Raw genomic sequence first — 17,176 nt, 5'->3', positions numbered from 1 at the left:
CATGTTTCTTTTAAGTACGGTCTTTAGAGACAATATATATATATATATATATATATATATATATATATATATATATATATATATATATATATATATATATATAACAGCCAAACTGCTGGTAAATGCTCAAGTTTATTTCAAACAAGAACAAGTGGTTTTTGCAAACATGACATATACGTCAAACATCTGTGTTGATATTTTTGTAAGTTGATTAATCGTTTAGCGGCTGTTCCTTTTTGTTAGTGTTATGCCACGGTTCCTGACGAAGTCTCTCTCACATTTTGAACAGAGTGACTGTCTAATACAAGACGTTCAGCATTTTTCCTCTGCCTCCCCCTTTGTTGCTGCATGTCCTCCCTGATGAGGTTGAGCAGCTCGTTATCCCGATTCCGTTTCCTCTTCCTTGCTGTTGTCAGTGGCTGACTGTCTCCCTCGTCAGTGTCAGATTCTGCTACGTTCTGGTCACCCACTGCTGAACTTGGCCCTGGAGTGTCCTCAGGGAGAGTGGACAGTAGGACAGGGGGCCTGATGGACGGCCTCTGTCCTATTACCTCGTCCATGAGGGCATACCAGGGCCAAGTGGCAGCAGTGGGCTTCCCACTTACACCCTCTCCTGACCCTGGATACTTGCAGTCCTAAAGGCAGGGGAAATAAAAACACGACAGTTAACACATGATAACACCACAACACTTCTTAGCAGGTGTACATTTACTAACTTGCGTCCTCGTGACTTATCTGTTTGAGAACAACATACTTTGTATTTTGTCTTGAGGTTATCCCACTTTTTCCTTGCCTGCAAGGGGGTGACTGTCCCCTGCAAGCCCATCTTCTCCAGTATAGTCCTGATCACACCTGAAAAATAAGAGCAGACAGAAACCTTGGCAACTATGTTGATCCCCACATCCGAATGTTTGCACATCAGCACGCCAGAGTGATACCGAATGGACATCACAGGTTCTGTGCAGCATGAGGGTTCATGAAACTACACTCATATATGGGTGTGAATTGATTTGTTCTTGTACCTCCATGCCACAGTGGCAGAATTCTTCACCCCATGGCATTACATGGTCGAAGGTCAAGATGGCGCCTGTGTTTGGCTGTGCCGCTGCCTTCGTCCGTGTGTTTGTTTATTTTTTATGCTATGCATGTGTTTTTGTTACAGTTTTTTCTGGTGTCACCTCCCTTCGGATTTATGATCGTCATACGTTGCTAGCGATCAAATCTGCAATGGATAGCCTTCAGAGTCAACGAAACGAGGCTGTTTTCCTACCGCCGTTAGAGCGCGACGCAGCACCAGGTCTACCTCCACTCTTGCCGGTCAGCTCACTTTTGCTTCAGAGGCCTCGTCGGAGAAAGCGAGGGAAGCGAGCCGGCTTTCACGTCCTGCTCCGTCGTCTTCGGAAAGAGATGGACCTTCGGGGGCTTTATTCCTGGGTTGCTACCGGTGAGATTCGGCTGGAACTTGTCGGAACTGGATTAATCCCCACAGCCCACTATGTTTACCACCCAGGCTGTCATCTGAAAGCTTGGAAAGCCAAGCCTCATCGCGGCAGGAACCCTGCTTTGCTGCGCGGCTTACCGCATAGCGCGGACTCTGTCCTTGGAAACTCTACCCCTGTCCTGGTGAGTCGCAGCCTTAAATGGATGTTAATTAATGCCCGCTCAATCGCCAATAAGTCCTATATTTTAAATGACTTGTTCTGCTCTGAGAAGCTTGACTTCATGTTTATCTCTGAGACGTGGCAGCGTGAGAATGAAGTCTCACATCTCTTAGAGCTTTGTCCCGCTGACTGCTCATTTCTCTGTGCACCTCGGATATCTGGACGAGGAGGTGGAACAGCTGTAATTTTTAAAAATACTTTTTTATGCCAGATGATTTCTTCAAGCTGCTACAACTCCTTTGAGATGCTTATGATAAAAATTGGAAGAGAACAGCCCATATACGGCATTCTTATTTATCGTCCACCTGGGTCTGCTGCATCTTTTTTGTCAGACCTACAAGACTTTTTAACTTCCACTATTAAAATGGGCAAGGTCATCATTGTTGGAGATTTCAACATTCATGTGGATGACTTAACAAACAGTACCACTAAGGAGTTCCTGAGCATTATGGACTCTTTCAACTTTGTTCAGCATGTAGCAGGGCCTACTCATACGGCTGGGCACACTCTGGACTTGGTCTTCACCTATGGTGTTTCCCTTGACCACATGAATTTAAATGAAGTTGTTTTTAGTGACCATAAGTCAGTTTCTTTTACTGTATCTGTTAATTCAGAGTCCCATCCTCAAGGTTCTACTAGGCGCAGGCGCTTTATTGATGACTCTGTCATTTTAAAGTTTTCTTCTCTTTTTAATTTTAAAAGTTCCTCTAACGAGGTTGAGCTTTTAACTAATTATTTTAATGAACACTGTCTTGCCATTCTAAATCAGGTTGCTCCTCTCAAAACCAGTTATTGCTCTGTTAATTCCCGGACACCATGGTTAGATAATCAGACTCGTGGTCTTCGACGCTCTTATCGAAAAGCAGAGCGTCTGTGGAAGTCCACCGGTCTGACTGTCCATCGTGATCACTTCAAAGAACTACTTTACCTATATAATGAATCAGTCAAAGAGGCCAGATCCTCTTACTTCAATAAGCTTATAAATCGTCACAAAAATAATTCAAGAATTCTATTTGATACCATCAACAGTATTGTTTCTCCTCCAACCCAGCATGCTCTGTTGCTTTCTGATGAAGATTGTAATACTTTCCTTAATTACTTTGTAAATAAGGTGATGGACTTGAAATCCACAATTTCCTCCAATGCCTCCCCTTATGAAGATACCCCTTGCTGTCTTGGATCATTTACCTCCTTTTCTCCAATCACACTAAATGACCTAATTATAGTTTTAGGTAAAATGAAATCCTCATCATGCTCCTTAGATACATTACCTCCCTCTGTCCTGTCTGGGTCTATCACCAGCATTGGTCCTACATTACTATCCATCATCAACAGTTCACTGAGGCAAGGCTGTGTTCCATCTTATTTTAAACATGCTGAGGTAACTCCTCTGTTAAAAAAACAGAATCTTGATCCTACCTCTGTTAGTAATTACCGACCTATTTCAAAATTGCCATTTGTAAGTAAATTACTTGAAAAAATTGTTGAAAATCAGTTCAGGTCTCTATTATGTAAAATACACATCCTTGACCCTTTTCAGTCTGGCTTTCAAAAGCAGCACTCTACAGAGACCGCTCTCTTAAGAGTCTATAATGATCTGTTAATGGCATCTGACGCAGGGAACTGTTCTGTGATCATTTTGCTTGATCTCAGCGCTGCCTTTGACACCATCGACCACAAAATCCTACTTAACAGGCTCAAGGTTTTGGCTGGTATATCTGGCTCTGCCCTAGACTGGTTTTCTTCATATTTATCAGACAGGACCTTTTCTGTTAGGACTGATAGGTTCTCCTCTAACACTGCTGCCCTGACCTGTGGTGTCCCACAGGGCTCAGTTTTAGGTCCATTACTATTTTCTTTTTATATGCTTCCTTTAGCTGGTATCATTCAATCTTTTAGCGACCTGTCTTATCATTTTTATGCTGATGACATTCAGCTCCATGTGTCCTTTAAGCCTCATCAGCTGGATAGGCTGTCCACCCTAGTCCAGTGCTTAACCCAGGTTTCTGATTGGCTTTCAAGCAACTACCTCGTTCTAAATACTAACAAGACCGAGACCATGATCATAGCTCCTCCTGAGCTACATTCTAAAATCAGTCAGGTTCTTGCCTCTTTCTGTCCATCTGTCAAGTCAAATATTCGAAATCTCGGTGTAATATTTGACTCTTCTCTGGGCCTTGACTCCCATGTAAAATCTTTGTCTCGTTCCTGTTTCTATCATTTAAGAAACATATCTAAACTGCGACACATGGTTTCCTCAGCTGAATTGGAAAAACTCATTCATGCTTTTGTGTCATCACGATTAGATTACTGTAACTCCCTGTTTACTAGCTTGGATAAATCATCTCTTTCTCGCCTCCAAGCCATACAAAACGCAGCAGCCAGATTACTGACTCGCTCTACCAAGCGTGTTCACATTACTCCTATCTTATATTCTTTACATTGGCTCCCAATAGAGTTTAGAATTCACTTTAAAATTCTTGTTTTAACATACAGAGCACTAAATGGCCAGGCTCCAGATTACTTATCCAAGCTTCTTATAAAATACACTGCTGCTCGTCATCTCCGCTCACAGACTCAGAGTCTCTTAGTTGTTCCCCGTACACGACTGAAGACAAAAGGGGACAGAGCCTTTCAGTCTGTTGCACCAAGGCTGTGGAACAGTTTGCCACTACAATTACGTTTGCTTGACTCTGTGGATTCTTTCAAAAAACAGCTAAAAACCCTTCTGTTCAAACAAGCCTTTCGTTGATCTACATATTTTATATTTTTACATTATTTATATTTGATCTTTTACATTGTATATAATGTTTATTGATTTTACTGTTTATTTTAATATTTGTGTACAGCACTTTGTGATTGTCTGTCTGCGAAAAGCGCTTAATAAATAAAGTTTACTTACTTACTTACTTACTTACCCCAGTGAAGAGGTGGTCGTTTTCGCCTCGCAATCTGATGAGGAGACTTGTTTGCTCTTTGTTCCCTGCAACGTATCACAGACCAATTAATTAGCAAGATATAATGTAGCTGTATGTGAGTGGCAATGCATGACAAACTGCTGGGGCCTCCATACTAGTTCACGTGCAATCTATCACGGGGATTCTATGGATTATAAGCTAAACACAGGCATATGCCCAGAGACTACCAACAGAACCGCTACGGGGGTTTCACTTTTGTAACACCAGATTTTCAAGTACTTACTTTTGAATGCAGATTCCTCAGATTCTTGTCACGCTCGCCATTATTCTGATCCAAAATCCTTCTACTGGTTCGGAATTTATGCGGCAGGTGGCCCGCAATGACTCCTGAATATAGTAGGACATGAAGGATACATCGGACCCATCCTTAGAATTCAGGGCAAAGTAGGACGCATTTGTCGCCACATTTTGCGTAGTCTTTGGATTCGGACAGCCTTCGTCGCGTTGCCGTGACGTCATTGCCTCCAAATGTGGCATTGGCGCATCCTTCCCCCGGTTGGGCAAATTCTCACTTGATTCCAAAAACCTGGTTTATGCCATTCAGTGTAGTGTGTGTGGTTTCATGTATGCGGGAGAAACTGGGGCTAGTATGCGAGATTGCCCTCAATATCATTTATATGCCATTCGGGCACACAGCCCTGGCACCCTGATAGCTACCCATTTTCGCGAACACACAGAAGAGGCTTTGAAAATCATGGGTCTTCAGACTAATCTGGGTTGGTCTGACAGTCAGCGAAGGAGGATGGATGGACAGATTGGGGACCTATGCGCCAACAGGCCTTAATGTCCCCATTTGAAAGCAATTCTGACATCCTACTATCTTAATAAATTTTACTGAATGTCACATGTATGTTTTTTATGGTTTTTAAGGTATACTGTAGGGAGGAAAAATATAATGAATATGTCAAACTAAGCCCATTCAGGACTGACAAATAGATGAAGTATTCAGCTTAGTGAGTTCTGTTTTGCATCTTTTAGGAACCCTGTTTATTTATTTATTTATTTTTTAGAAACCGGTGTAAAAGGAGGGAAGAGAATATAGAGACCTTGGGAGATTTTTTCTTTTCTTTTTAAAAACACTGCATGTAAACTTATGGAGGTTCGGTGTTGCCAAAATAGTAGGTGACAGTAGAAAATTGAGAAGGAGCAATGATTTGTCCTTTTCATTTAAACAAACTGCTAACACACACACACACACACACACAGACACGGGTCTATGTGGTATGGATAGACTATACTATGTCAATCCGCTCGGTGGTGGTTTAAGTGGACTACCGTTTTCAGAGGACTTAGAGCCAAGGGAGCGAGGTTAAAGTGTTTGAAAAAATCTGAAAAAAATTTGGGTCACTTCAGACAACGATGTGTTTTATGAGGTCCAAAAAAACCAATACTGGGTCTTTAAAGGGACAATGATGTAATTTTTAAATAGCTCATCATTACCATGAATACACATCTGACAGGACACAGGATTACTGGAACATCATTTTATTAGTGTTCTTGAATCTGAACATTAATTTTAATGCCCACGCTTCCCACAGAAATATAAAAATATAGAAAACAGAAAAACTAAAAACATTTAAAATGAATTTTAATAGTTTAAAGGTAAATATTAAGGGGAGAAAATATGCATTTATAATTTTTTATTTTAAATATAACCTGTCAAAAAATATATATTAAAATAAGAACCTGTCAAAAAAAAAAACTAAATAAATTAAATGTAAAAATTATGAAATACAAACTACTTCTGTAATTAACTGTAATTAAATTAACCCCCCAAAAACCTCACATTAACAATGAGATATGACAAAATACAGAACAAATACTGGAAATTATAGTACATAGTTTTACTATTTAAGGCCACCACTCTGCAGTTTGCCAAATGTTGCAAAGTGATGAAACAATAGACTTCAAGAACCTTAAATCATGGACATTTAACAGAATGGTCTGTGCTTTTAGGTTTTAATTCTGTAGATAAAGCATTATATTCAACTACTGCCCTAATATTTGCTCCTTTCAATACAAACCTTCAATTTCGATCTCATCCAGTGATTTCCCCTGGATCTGGGAAAGATGTCCTTTTTCCAGTGTTAAAAGCAGTTTGGAAATCTTGGCCAGCTGTGTTGTGGGAACTGGTAATCTGTAGAATTCGCGGTGAACGCGGATATCATGACCCAGGAAATCTGCAACCTGATCAAGTTTGTTGTTTTTCAAATTAAGGACTTGTGAGAGTGTGGCAACATGTTTTCTGAGCTGTGTCGATCTTAGATACTCAGGCTGCTTTGCTCCACACTGGTGTGCATGAACACGCAAGGAGTCCATTCCTCTGTAATGACTCATTGATCGGGGTCTTGCAAAGAGGTAGATATTAGTGGCACAAATACCACAGTCAGGCCTCCTACTAACCAGTAGTGACAGAGCATCCAGCATGCTTGGTGTTAGCAGAACTGGAACATTTCTGTCCCTTTTTCCCATTATTTCTATTCTACAGAAATAGTTACAGAGTCTCTGTTCCATTTCTGAGAGCCCCATGGCAACATCTGTGTGGAGTGCTGTTTTGTCTATTTCAAGAAAACTTTTGAGGCGCATCTTTGAAACCTCTCCAGAACGTCTTTGATTGAACACAATGATTTGTGAGAGTGTAACTTGTGCAAGTTGGGCATAATTCTGAGCTGTGGCTTCGTTCTCCAAGCTGCAAAAGGCACTTTCTGCAGAGTTTTGAAGGTAGTGATGGAGAATCCGAACATCTTCTGTAAAGGGCAATGTTGATGGCTTGTTAAACTTTGCCTCACTCAATGTGTTCAAGGCACGGTGAGACACCATCTCGGACCATTTGGAGACATACAACTTCTTGAACGCATCAGTGGACTTGATTAGGGCTTCATCCTCTGTCATGAGGGCACGACAATGGATAATGTCAGACATTTTATGCAGTGTATGTCCCAGTTTCAGCGCAAGGCTTGGAGTTTTGTATGACAGTGTCTCTTCATCAAAACCTGAAACTTTCTTTACTGCTTGCACAACTCTCTGGAAGTTAGCAGGCTTAATAGCTTCTTCCATGTTATGCACTGAGAATTCTGTACGCAGACACAACAACAAACGTCCCGCTTCACGAAGCTTCTGTCGTATATAATCATACTTTGTAGGGTCTTGTCCATGTTTATTGTAGAGGGACTGGGCAAACTGAATAACAGAAAAGTCATTTTGCACAGCTGAGGCAATCTCATCTTGTTTCATAACAGCAAGAACCTTCCACACTCCACTTGACACCTGCAGATAACACTGAGACTCCAGAGTTAAAGCCAGGCCGAGTACTTTGGTTCTTCCAGGTTCTTTATCCGTGTCATCTTTTGGTTTGTTAGGACATCTGCGGACATGTCTCCAAAGATCCTTGCAAACATACATCCCTTGACAATAAAAGCAATGAGCAAACTTTCCCTCTACTGCTTTAATCTTGGGTCTTCTCTTCACTTTCAGTGGTCCCACTTCACCATGCAAAACTGCAGCATTATGCTTAAAATTTCCCTTATTTCTCAATTTCTCTAACAGGCTTTTACGCTCGTTTGAGTCTCTAGGCAGGGAAAATGCATGCACAACATCAGGAGCCGTTTTGTGCGTTTTCAGGCGGCGGGAAATTTTAGCTTGTGGTTTGCCACAAAAATAGCAGTAATTTCTTTTACTTAAAGTCATTTTTTCTGATTCAGTTTCGCAAAGCTCACTTTTATCTTCTGGCTTGTCCTTTGTCAAGTTGTGGATTAAATTCGTTGAATCTGATTGTTCATGCGCTTTGGAGATGTCATCTTGGCATAGCAGACCTTTTGATGTGCTTGGCAATAATGAGATGTCTTCATCTGAATCTTCATCATATGACTCTGAATCTGGCACATATTCTTCTTCTGATATGCTGTGGTTGCCATCATCATCGCTTGATATTTGATCCAGAACTGAATGTGGCAATCCATCCTCCCCTGAATATTCAGAAATTTCTTCTTTCTGGAATGTAGGAATAAAAGTTATTTTAATTGATCAATACTTTAGACAGGTAAAAAATAAACTGAAAAAAAGTCGAGCCAAATATGAATGGGATACACACCTGTGTTGACTGGTGACAATTCTGATTTGCCAATTTTGCAAGGCAGGATTTGTGCCAGACCCCTAAACAAACTGAAACACATTTTGATAGACTTAATTTAGCTTTGCAGTTCTATTTAAGTGAAGTAGTTTTTTGTCAAAGCATTGCAGTAATGTCAAATGCTGAAAAAAAAAAAAAACTATTCACACTTAAGGATATTTTAATAACTACACATACACTGCTATTCCCCCCCCCCCCCCAAAAAAAAGGACATCCCAGATGTGAATGAATGAATTATTCTTATTAAATATTTTGTTCTTTAGGTAGTTGAATGGCATGAAAGTGTGCAGTTGAATGCGTGTGGCCTCCAGATGCCTGTATGACTTCCCTACAATGCCTGGGTATGCTCGTGATGAGGTGGCGGACGGTCTCCTGAAGGAGCTCCTCCAAGACCCGGACTAAAGCATCCGCCAACCCCTGGACAGTTTGTGGTGGATGGAGTGAGACATGATGTCCCAGATGTGCTCAATTGGATTCAGGTCTGGGGAACAGGCAGGCCAGTCCATAGCATCAATGCCTTTGTCATGGAGGAACTGCTGACATACTCCAGCCACATGAGGTCCAGTGTCGTCTCGCATTAGGTGGACCCCAGGGCCAAACGCACCAGCACGTGGCCTCACAAAGGGTCCAAGGATCTCATCTTGTTACCCAATGACAGTCAGGCTCTCTGGCAGGCACAGAAATGCCACCCCACACCATTACTGACCCACTGCCAATATGATCATGCTGGAGGATGTTGCAGGCAGCAGAACGTTCCCCACGGCATCTCCAGACTGTCACGTGCTCAGTTTGAACCTCCTTTCAGCTGTGAGGAGCATAGGGTGCCAGTGCCGAAGTTTCCAAACTTTGTGTTTTCTGGCAAATGCCAAACATCCTGCATGGTGTTGGGCTGCAAGCTCAATCCCCACCTGTGGATGCTGGACCCTCAAGCCACCCTCATGAAGTCAGTTTCTGACCATTTGAGCAGACAGATGCACATTTGTGGCCTGTTTGAGGTCATTGTGCAGGGCTCCTCTTCTTCCTCCTTGCACAAAGGTGGAGGTAGCGGTCCTGCTGCTGGGTTGTTGCCCTCCTATGGCCTACTCCACATCCAGGTAGCACCTCCATGCTCTGGACACTACACTAACAGACACAGCAAACCTTCTTGCCACAGCTCACATTGATGTGCTACGCTAGATGAGCTGCACTACCTGAGCCACTTGTGTGGGTTGTAGACTCTGTCTCATGCTACCACTAAAATGAACCGCCAGCATTCAAAAGTGACCATAACATCAGCCAGAAAGCATAGGTGCTGAGAAGTGGTCTGTGGTCACCACCTGCAGAACCACTTCTTTATTATGGTGAATTGACTATAATTTCCACTTGTTGTCTACTCTATTTGCAAAACAGCATGTGAAACTGGTTGTCAGTGTTACTTCCTAAGTGAACAGTTTGATTTCACAGAAGTGTGACTGACTTGGAGTTACATCGCATTGTTTAAGTGTTCCCTTTATTATTTTGAGCAGTTTATGTTATGGAATGGGGAATTGAGGACAATCCCAAGTATACCACTTTTACAAGGTCCTGCACCAAAGAGGTAATACTACATTTCTTTAATTAGACGTGACCACCCACTGATTAAAAAGGGAGCAGTGTTCATTTCAGCTAGTCTTAACTTGTTGAACTCTATTAATGCTTTTTACTATATACTGTACCTATTCACTAAATGTCTCACCTTTGCACTTACAGCGGGGAAAATAAGTATTTGACACATCAGCATTTCCAGCAGTAAGGGGATTTCCAAGTGGACTATTGACACAACATTCCCACCAGATGTTGCCATCAAGCCAAACATTGAAGTCATACACACAAATCAGAACATTTAAGTATACAAGTTAAACCATAATAAATAAAGTGAAATGACACAGGGAATAAGTATTGAATACATGAAGATAACAAGGGGCAAAATGACATAGAAAGCCAGGAGATCACCTGAAATCTGTCAGTATTGATGGAGAAACCCAGTCCCCTATCAGTACTAACTGGAATCAGCTGCTGTAGTCCTAATTGATGGCCCATAAAGGCCCCTCATTACCCAGAAGGCACACAGGAAAGACTTCATGATGGGTAAAGGCAAAGAACTCTCACAAGATCTGCGTAATCTCATCGTTGAAAAGCATTGTGATGGGAATGGTTATAGGCGCATTTCCAGAATGCTGAATGTTCCTGTGAGCACTGTGGGGGCCATTATCCGGAAATGGAAAGAGCATCAGTTCACCATAAACCAGCCACGATCAGGTGCTCCACGCAAGATCCCTGTCCGAGGAGTCCACAGAATAATCAGGAGAGTACTCCAAGAGCCAAGAACCACTCGGACAGAACTTCAGGAAGACCTTGCATCAGCAGGTACTGTTGTGTCAAAGAAAACTATAAGCAATGCACTGACCCGCCATGGCATCCATGCACGCTCACCACGCAAGACTCCATTGCTGAACAAAAAGCATGTCAAGGCTCGGTTAAAATTTGCGCAACAGCATTTGGAGAAGCCTGTGGATTATTGGGAGACTATAGTATGGTCAGATGAAAGCAAAATAGAACTTTTTGGCAGTCATTCTACACACCATGTTTGGAGGAGAAATGGCACTGCTCACCACCCCAAGAACACCATACCAACAGTTAAGTTTGGGGGTGGAAGCATCATGGTTTGGGGCTGCTTTTCAGCAAGGGGTACTGGCAGACTTCATATCATTGAAGGCAGGATGAATGGAGCGATGTACCGGGACATTCTGGATAAGAATCTGCTGCCATCTACCAGGAAGCTAAAAATGAAAAGAGGGTGGACATTCCAGCAAGACAATGATCCCAAACACAAGGCCAAGGAAACAATGAAGTGGTTCCAAAGAAAGAAAATCAAGTTGCTTGAATGGCCCAGTCAATCACCTGACCTAAATCCCATAGAGAATCTATGGAGAGAACTGAAGATTAAGGTTCATAGAAGAGGCCCAAGGAACCTCCACGATTTAAAGACCGTTTGTGTGGAGGAATGGGCCAGAATCACTCCTGAGCAATGCAGACGACTGGTCTATCCATACAAGAGGCGTCTAGAAGCTGTAATCACCAACAAAGGCTTTTCTACAAAGTATTAAATAAAGTGTGTTCAATACTTATTCCCTGTGTCATTTCACTTTATTTATTATGGTTTAACTTGTATACTTAAATGTTCTGATTTGTGTGTATGACTTCAATGTTTGGCTTGATGGCAACATCTGGTGGGAATGTTGTGTCAATAGTCCACTTGGAAATCCCCTTACTGCTGGAAATGCTGATGTGTCAAATACTTATTTTCCCCGCTGTATAGCCAAGCCACTTGAAGGAGGAAACCGGTCCCACACACTGAATGCACTTGTCCAAAGATGATATTGTTGTGCACACCAGACCAAAATATTGCAACATTTATTTGTTTTGGACAGTTGGAAAGGTGAGGTGTTTTCAATTCAGTTGCAGATATCAACTAATACACTTCATCCCAGTATAAAATTTGAACGCAATCGACCTCTTCACTTTTTTCTACTGGAACCATTTTACTGGGATTAGGGGAATTGATTCTTTCACTTTGTTGTTATCTAGAATAGCAAATTGAGTTAATACACTGCAGCTTCTTAAAAACGGCACATGCATTCTTATCTGTGTGAGGTGGGTCAGAGTAAAAAAACAAACAAAATCAAAATAAAAAAAACAATCCTTCCTTATTTGCTTATCCTTGCGGCTGGAACCTATTCCAAATATAATGGGTGTACAATGCCTCTCACCCGAGTTGTATCTGGCAACTACAGCTTCCGCCCAAAGACATCCAGTTAGTGGGGTTTGCTGGACTGGTAATTCTAAATTGCCCATAGGTGTGAGTGTGGTAGAGTCTGTCAATGTGATACCCTGCGACAGCCTGTCACTCCAATTAACAACTGATTCCTTTGCAATCATCCATCCTCTTCCACTTATCCTTATCAGGATTGTGGAGTAGCAGGTTTGGGGCCTATACCAGCTACCATAGGGCAGTACAACCTGGACAGATCACCAGTCTAACATGGAAGGACAAGCATTTGCATTCACACCAAAGGGCAGTTTTGAATCACCAGTTAACCTAACCCCATAAGCTACATCTTTGGACTGTGGGAAGAAGCCAGAGTACACAGCCAGAGAGAACCCATGCACTACAGCAGTAAAAAGTGCCTAAAACAAGTTAAGAAGTTGTATAGTACTATCTATCTTAATGTTCAAGCCTGACTTTCACACCATTTCAACATAGAAACAAAGCACATGCAGTCAGTTCTGCATGCTGTAGGTCAAACTGTCAAAAAATACGAGAAGACCCCTCCTAAAACCAGAGTGATGTCACCATGAAGCAAACTTTGACGGAGTCCCCAATAACAGTGTGGTCCTCCTAAGTCACATTTGGGTGGTTAACACACACACACTCAGATGTTATCCAGACTTGCACTTTGAAACAATGAAAAGGACCTACAAGCCACGGTCCATGTAAATCACATCACACCCAGGTGACTGCCAAACACACACACACACAGCATCCATAAAGAATGATGATAGATTAAATTATTAGTTCATTAAGTGGTACACTGGATTATATTTACCCTTTCAGGCTCTGGATGTTTCAGGTCCAGATCATTGTTTGGAATGCTGTTTGGTTGCGGCTTTAGGCAGCTCACAGTCTTCTGAATCTGGCTGGTCTCAGTCTTCGTGTGTAACAGATAGAAAATGAAAATACAGTGCATTTTTGAAGAGGCTTTTGAAACATTAAAGAAACTGTATGAGAAAGATAAGTTTCAAGCTAATGTCTTTAAAATATTCACTGTCATGTATAGAGAATTTAAGGCCCTATGATTAAGAGAAAAATAGTCCGTGTGATTTCTTTAATCTTTTTTAAGCCATTGCTAAAGGAGTAAAACAATCACCTGTAGCAGCAACGAACTATCACTAGGGCCCATTTATCCTCGAGGGACAAAATTTAAACTGAATCTAACTAAAGAGGCTAGAATCACATTAAACATCAATCACTGTTAAAATTTAGAAACCGAAAGCCATTTTTTATTTCTGCATACCTGCTGATATTTTTTTAGTGCTTTTAGAGGGCTTTGATGTGGCAGCCATCACAATTGCCTGTTTTCCATTAGTACCTACCCCTGTTTTTCCAGTAGGTTATAGTACCATGTAGTTTTTCAGTAACTACTGCACCAAGGTTCCAAGTGATCCAAAGTGATCAGAAAATTTGACATAGACAGACTGAATGCCACCAGGTGGCTGGTCAATGGTGTCACTCGATAAGTTATGAGTGCGCCTCCTTCATGAAAATCCAAGCCATCATTTTTGAAACTCTGAAATGTTTGAAATGGCTACCAAAATTAACAGCGTGATCCCTGAATTGAACACTAAAGTATAGACTGAGCAGCAGGCATTTTGTCAACTTGACGTCCATGCTTGCTGTCGCATTTATATCACTGGATGCTCGGCTGCATTGCTATAGTGACCCCAGGCACAGTAGGTGATACTCAATTTCAGTGGAAAACTAGATGCCCTAAGTCACGTTAAGCCAATTTGAGTAGGTACAAATGTAAAAATGGCTTATGGTATGCAATTTATCAGTTCCAAAAAGTACAATTGTAGAAATACCTTGCATCTCCAGGGCCAATCCGAGTCACCATAATTATAGTCTATTTCTTCGCCTGGACTTATGTCTCTGCTTGCAAAAAAGCATAGATGGGGCTTTCCATTGATATTTAATATTTTCATCTTAGCACTTGGACTGATGTGGTTGTCGTTGACAAGTCTGCCTAATGAACCATCTTCTTGAGATGCATCCACACTGTGGGATTAGGCAAAAAAGTATTAGCTTAACTAGTTTTTGTTAGGAAGCTTTTTTTTTTTATAAATCAAAAGCAATGTGTAATTTAATCTTAATCAAACTACACTGATATAATACGCACCACCAGAGTTTTCCATCAAACTTGAATTCAAACATGAACACCTTCAGGCTGTCATGATTAACTCTGTGTCTCCACTCACATTCTTCTTTTGTTATGAGTTTACCTCTGTATTCCAAAAGGAAGTCTCCTTTTTGGAATGGAACAGTCGTGAAAATGCCCCGACCTGAATTGCAGAGGCATACCAAGTGAGTGACAAAAGACAAAGTGACAAACTCCAAATCTAATCCAAACTAAAGACCAACTTACCTTTGAAGGCATTTATGTAGTGGATATCAAGTCCCAGTTTGTCCCTTCCAGCAGAAACATGACAGACTGCATCCTCCCGTGGAGGAATGTGTTTCCTTCGCATGTTCTCCTGTACGTTTTGATTGCCTGTATTACCAAAGCATATAAAGTATTACGATTATCGTCATCATTGTCATCATCATCAGTAGTAGCAGAACTAGCAGTAGTGTAGTTTACAGCATAAACACAGCTGACTTATTCATAGTCCTAATTTAAGCCTTCTTTTAAAATGTTAAAGGCCTAGTTCTCAAAATGGCAACATGTGACATTTCTGTAATGGCGACTGCAGAGAGTGATACAAGTACTGAGAAAGCTTAGGCATCAAAACTGTAAGAGGTTTTTTCTTCAGGCATATAAATAAAAACACAATTAAATACACTTATACCCCTTGCTTTTATTTTAGGGCTGTCAGCAGAATGGACAGACATTGGACAAACTGCCTGAAATTAGCTGACAGCGACATCAGGGATTTTGACTCAGACTGCGCTGGTTTAATTGTTAATCACGTTAGTCGCGATGTCGGCATTAACACGTTTAAGCCACAATAATGCTTTAACACTGAGTAAATCCTAACACGGGTTAGCCCGCTGTATCGCGTTGACGTGGTTAGTCGTCAGCCCTATTTTATTTACTCAATGACAAACGCTGAGGCAGTTTTACTTCTTCAAAGACTAACTAACAGTCCATAAAGCATAAATTAAACTAGTTTAATATAGGCCTGTGCACCTAGAATTTCATATAGTATTAAAGTCATGGTGCATTTTACATTAAAAAAGGCTTACCTTTGTGTTTTTAATCAGTCTTCGTATTGCCGTTGACATATACTTGTTAAAGGGCACGCGCGCGAAGTCGTGGCGCCGTTTCCTGTAGGTACCACCTATATATATAGCCTACCAATCACAATGACTTCCGGCCGTGTGTATTGAAAATGTGTATTAAGAGAACAGAGGCAGAGGTAAGCGGAAGTGACGGTCAAGGTAAGCGACTCATGTTGTAACTGACGTCAGACGCCGGAGATTTTGGCGGAAAATTAAAGCAAATGGTAGTTTAGATTTGAACAAATTTCTTTAAGCTTCAGTATTACCAAATACACTTATCAATTGTCTCATAACTAACAATATTTGTCTAAATAATCTCCAACACCCTGGAGAACAACGGGGAGAGTTTAGAGGCTCTCCAAGATTATATTGATCAGTGCTTTCAGGATCTCGTGATGAAGAAGGCCCAGAGTGCAGCTTCCCCGGCCAAATCTGAGACGCCGTCGTCGAAAAGACAACGCCCGGCAGATTCCCCCGGCACAACATCGCCAGCTGGCAAAGATATTGCCGACATACTGGAGTCAATCGACAAGCGATTGTCCAGTTTCGACGCAAGGCTGTCCCTGGTGGAGATTCTTCACCGGGAATTTAAATGCTTGCGAGAATCCCTGGAGTTCAGCCAGCAGCAAGTGGAAACGCTCGCTGCTGAAAATGCCACGCTAAGGGAATCGGTGAAATCTCTCACAGAAAATGTTACCCAGCTCAATAGAGAAAATAAAAAAATAAAAGAAACGGTTACTGATCTACAAGCTCGTAGCATGCGTGATAATCTAGTATTTTCTGGTATTCCAGAAGCCGCTGGAGAGGACGCGGAGACCACGGTAAAAAGCTTCATCAAAACCCACCTGAAGCTGCCGGAGGACACGGTGAAGAACATCGTCTTCGATAGGGTGCATCGCCTCGGCCCCATTCGGGCTACGGCCGGGAGACCACGTCCTATCGTGGCCAAATTCGGCCACTTCAAACAAAAGCAACATGTGAAAAGCCGCGGCAGGGAATTAAAAGGAACGGACTTCAGCGTGAACGATCAGTTCCCCAAAGAGATCCTGGAACGACGCAGGGTCCTCTTCCCAATTCGACGCGGCTTCATCCAGAAAGGCTCCCGCGCTGTCATCGCTGTGGACCGGCTGTACGTGGACGGACAGCTCCACCGCGACCCCAACATCACTCCGTGGCTGTATTAACTTCAGACCAGATAAGAATCCTCTATACCCTTTCCCTATCCACTCACACTAACTTGCATTAACATCTGTTTAACTTACCGGTATCAAATCGCATCTTAAGTGTGATTTCATAGCAGTATTAACACCGTCACTCTCCGTCAGTGATT

The 17,176-nt window shown here is 41.8% G+C and overlaps 3 protein-coding genes across 4 annotated transcripts; all 3 read right to left on the bottom strand.

Moving 5' to 3' along the window:
- Positions 1-90: 90 nt before the first annotated feature.
- Positions 91-1,055, bottom strand: LOC146508827 (uncharacterized). 2 transcript variants are annotated; one of them, XM_085177823.1, is made up of 3 exons: positions 1,023-1,055; positions 755-852; positions 91-635 (listed from the first exon to the last, which is right to left on the bottom strand). In XM_085177823.1, exons 2-3 carry the CDS (start codon positions 824-826, stop codon positions 246-248), a joined length of 462 nt encoding a protein of 153 aa, XP_085033949.1. In that variant the 5' UTR covers positions 827-852; positions 1,023-1,055; the 3' UTR covers positions 91-245. The 2 variants fall into 2 exon arrangements, with proteins under 2 accessions (XP_085033949.1, XP_085033948.1); XM_085177822.1 differs by lacking the exon at positions 1,023-1,055 and having other exon boundaries at positions 755-1,016.
- Positions 1,056-6,495: 5,440 nt separating this feature from the next.
- On the bottom strand, positions 6,496-8,955 carry LOC146508826 (uncharacterized). The gene is made up of 2 exons (XM_085177820.1): positions 8,730-8,955; positions 6,496-8,629 (listed from the first exon to the last, which is right to left on the bottom strand). Exon 2 carries the CDS (start codon positions 8,324-8,326, stop codon positions 6,653-6,655), a length of 1,674 nt encoding a protein of 557 aa, XP_085033946.1. The 5' UTR covers positions 8,327-8,629; positions 8,730-8,955; the 3' UTR covers positions 6,496-6,652.
- A 3,244-nt stretch (positions 8,956-12,199) lies between these two features.
- On the bottom strand, positions 12,200-15,961 carry LOC146508825 (histone-lysine N-methyltransferase set-1-like). The gene is made up of 4 exons (XM_085177821.1): positions 14,990-15,961; positions 14,744-14,906; positions 14,430-14,622; positions 12,200-13,495 (listed from the first exon to the last, which is right to left on the bottom strand). Exons 1-4 carry the CDS (start codon positions 15,090-15,092, stop codon positions 13,367-13,369), a joined length of 588 nt encoding a protein of 195 aa, XP_085033947.1. The 5' UTR covers positions 15,093-15,961; the 3' UTR covers positions 12,200-13,366.
- Positions 15,962-17,176: the final 1,215 nt, after the last annotated feature.

This window comes from Neolamprologus multifasciatus, chromosome 11 (genome assembly GCF_963576455.1).
Source record: "Neolamprologus multifasciatus chromosome 11, fNeoMul1.2, whole genome shotgun sequence".
NCBI lineage: Eukaryota > Metazoa > Chordata > Actinopteri > Cichliformes > Cichlidae > Neolamprologus > Neolamprologus multifasciatus.
This window is presented reverse-complemented; position numbering and strand designations above follow the sequence as displayed.

Excerpts from the sequence above, each read along its gene's own strand:
- LOC146508827 (XM_085177822.1), bottom strand. The coding sequence starts at position 949 with ATGTCCATTCGGTATCACTCTGGCGTGCTGATGTGCAAACATTCGGAT. Across the intron at positions 636-754 it reads ACCTCAAGACAAAATACAAA|GACTGCAAGTATCCAGGGTC; the intron begins GTATGTTGTTCT and ends CCCTGCCTTTAG.
- LOC146508826 (XM_085177820.1), bottom strand. The coding sequence starts at position 8,326 with ATGACTTTAAGTAAAAGAAATTACTGCTATTTTTGTGGCAAACCACAA.
- LOC146508825 (XM_085177821.1), bottom strand. The coding sequence starts at position 15,092 with ATGCGAAGGAAACACATTCCTCCACGGGAGGATGCAGTCTGTCATGTT. Across the intron at positions 14,907-14,989 it reads CTACATAAATGCCTTCAAAG|GTCGGGGCATTTTCACGACT; the intron begins GTAAGTTGGTCT and ends TCTGCAATTCAG. Across the intron at positions 13,496-14,429 it reads ATTGGCCCTGGAGATGCAAG|ACTGAGACCAGCCAGATTCA; the intron begins GTATTTCTACAA and ends TTACACACGAAG.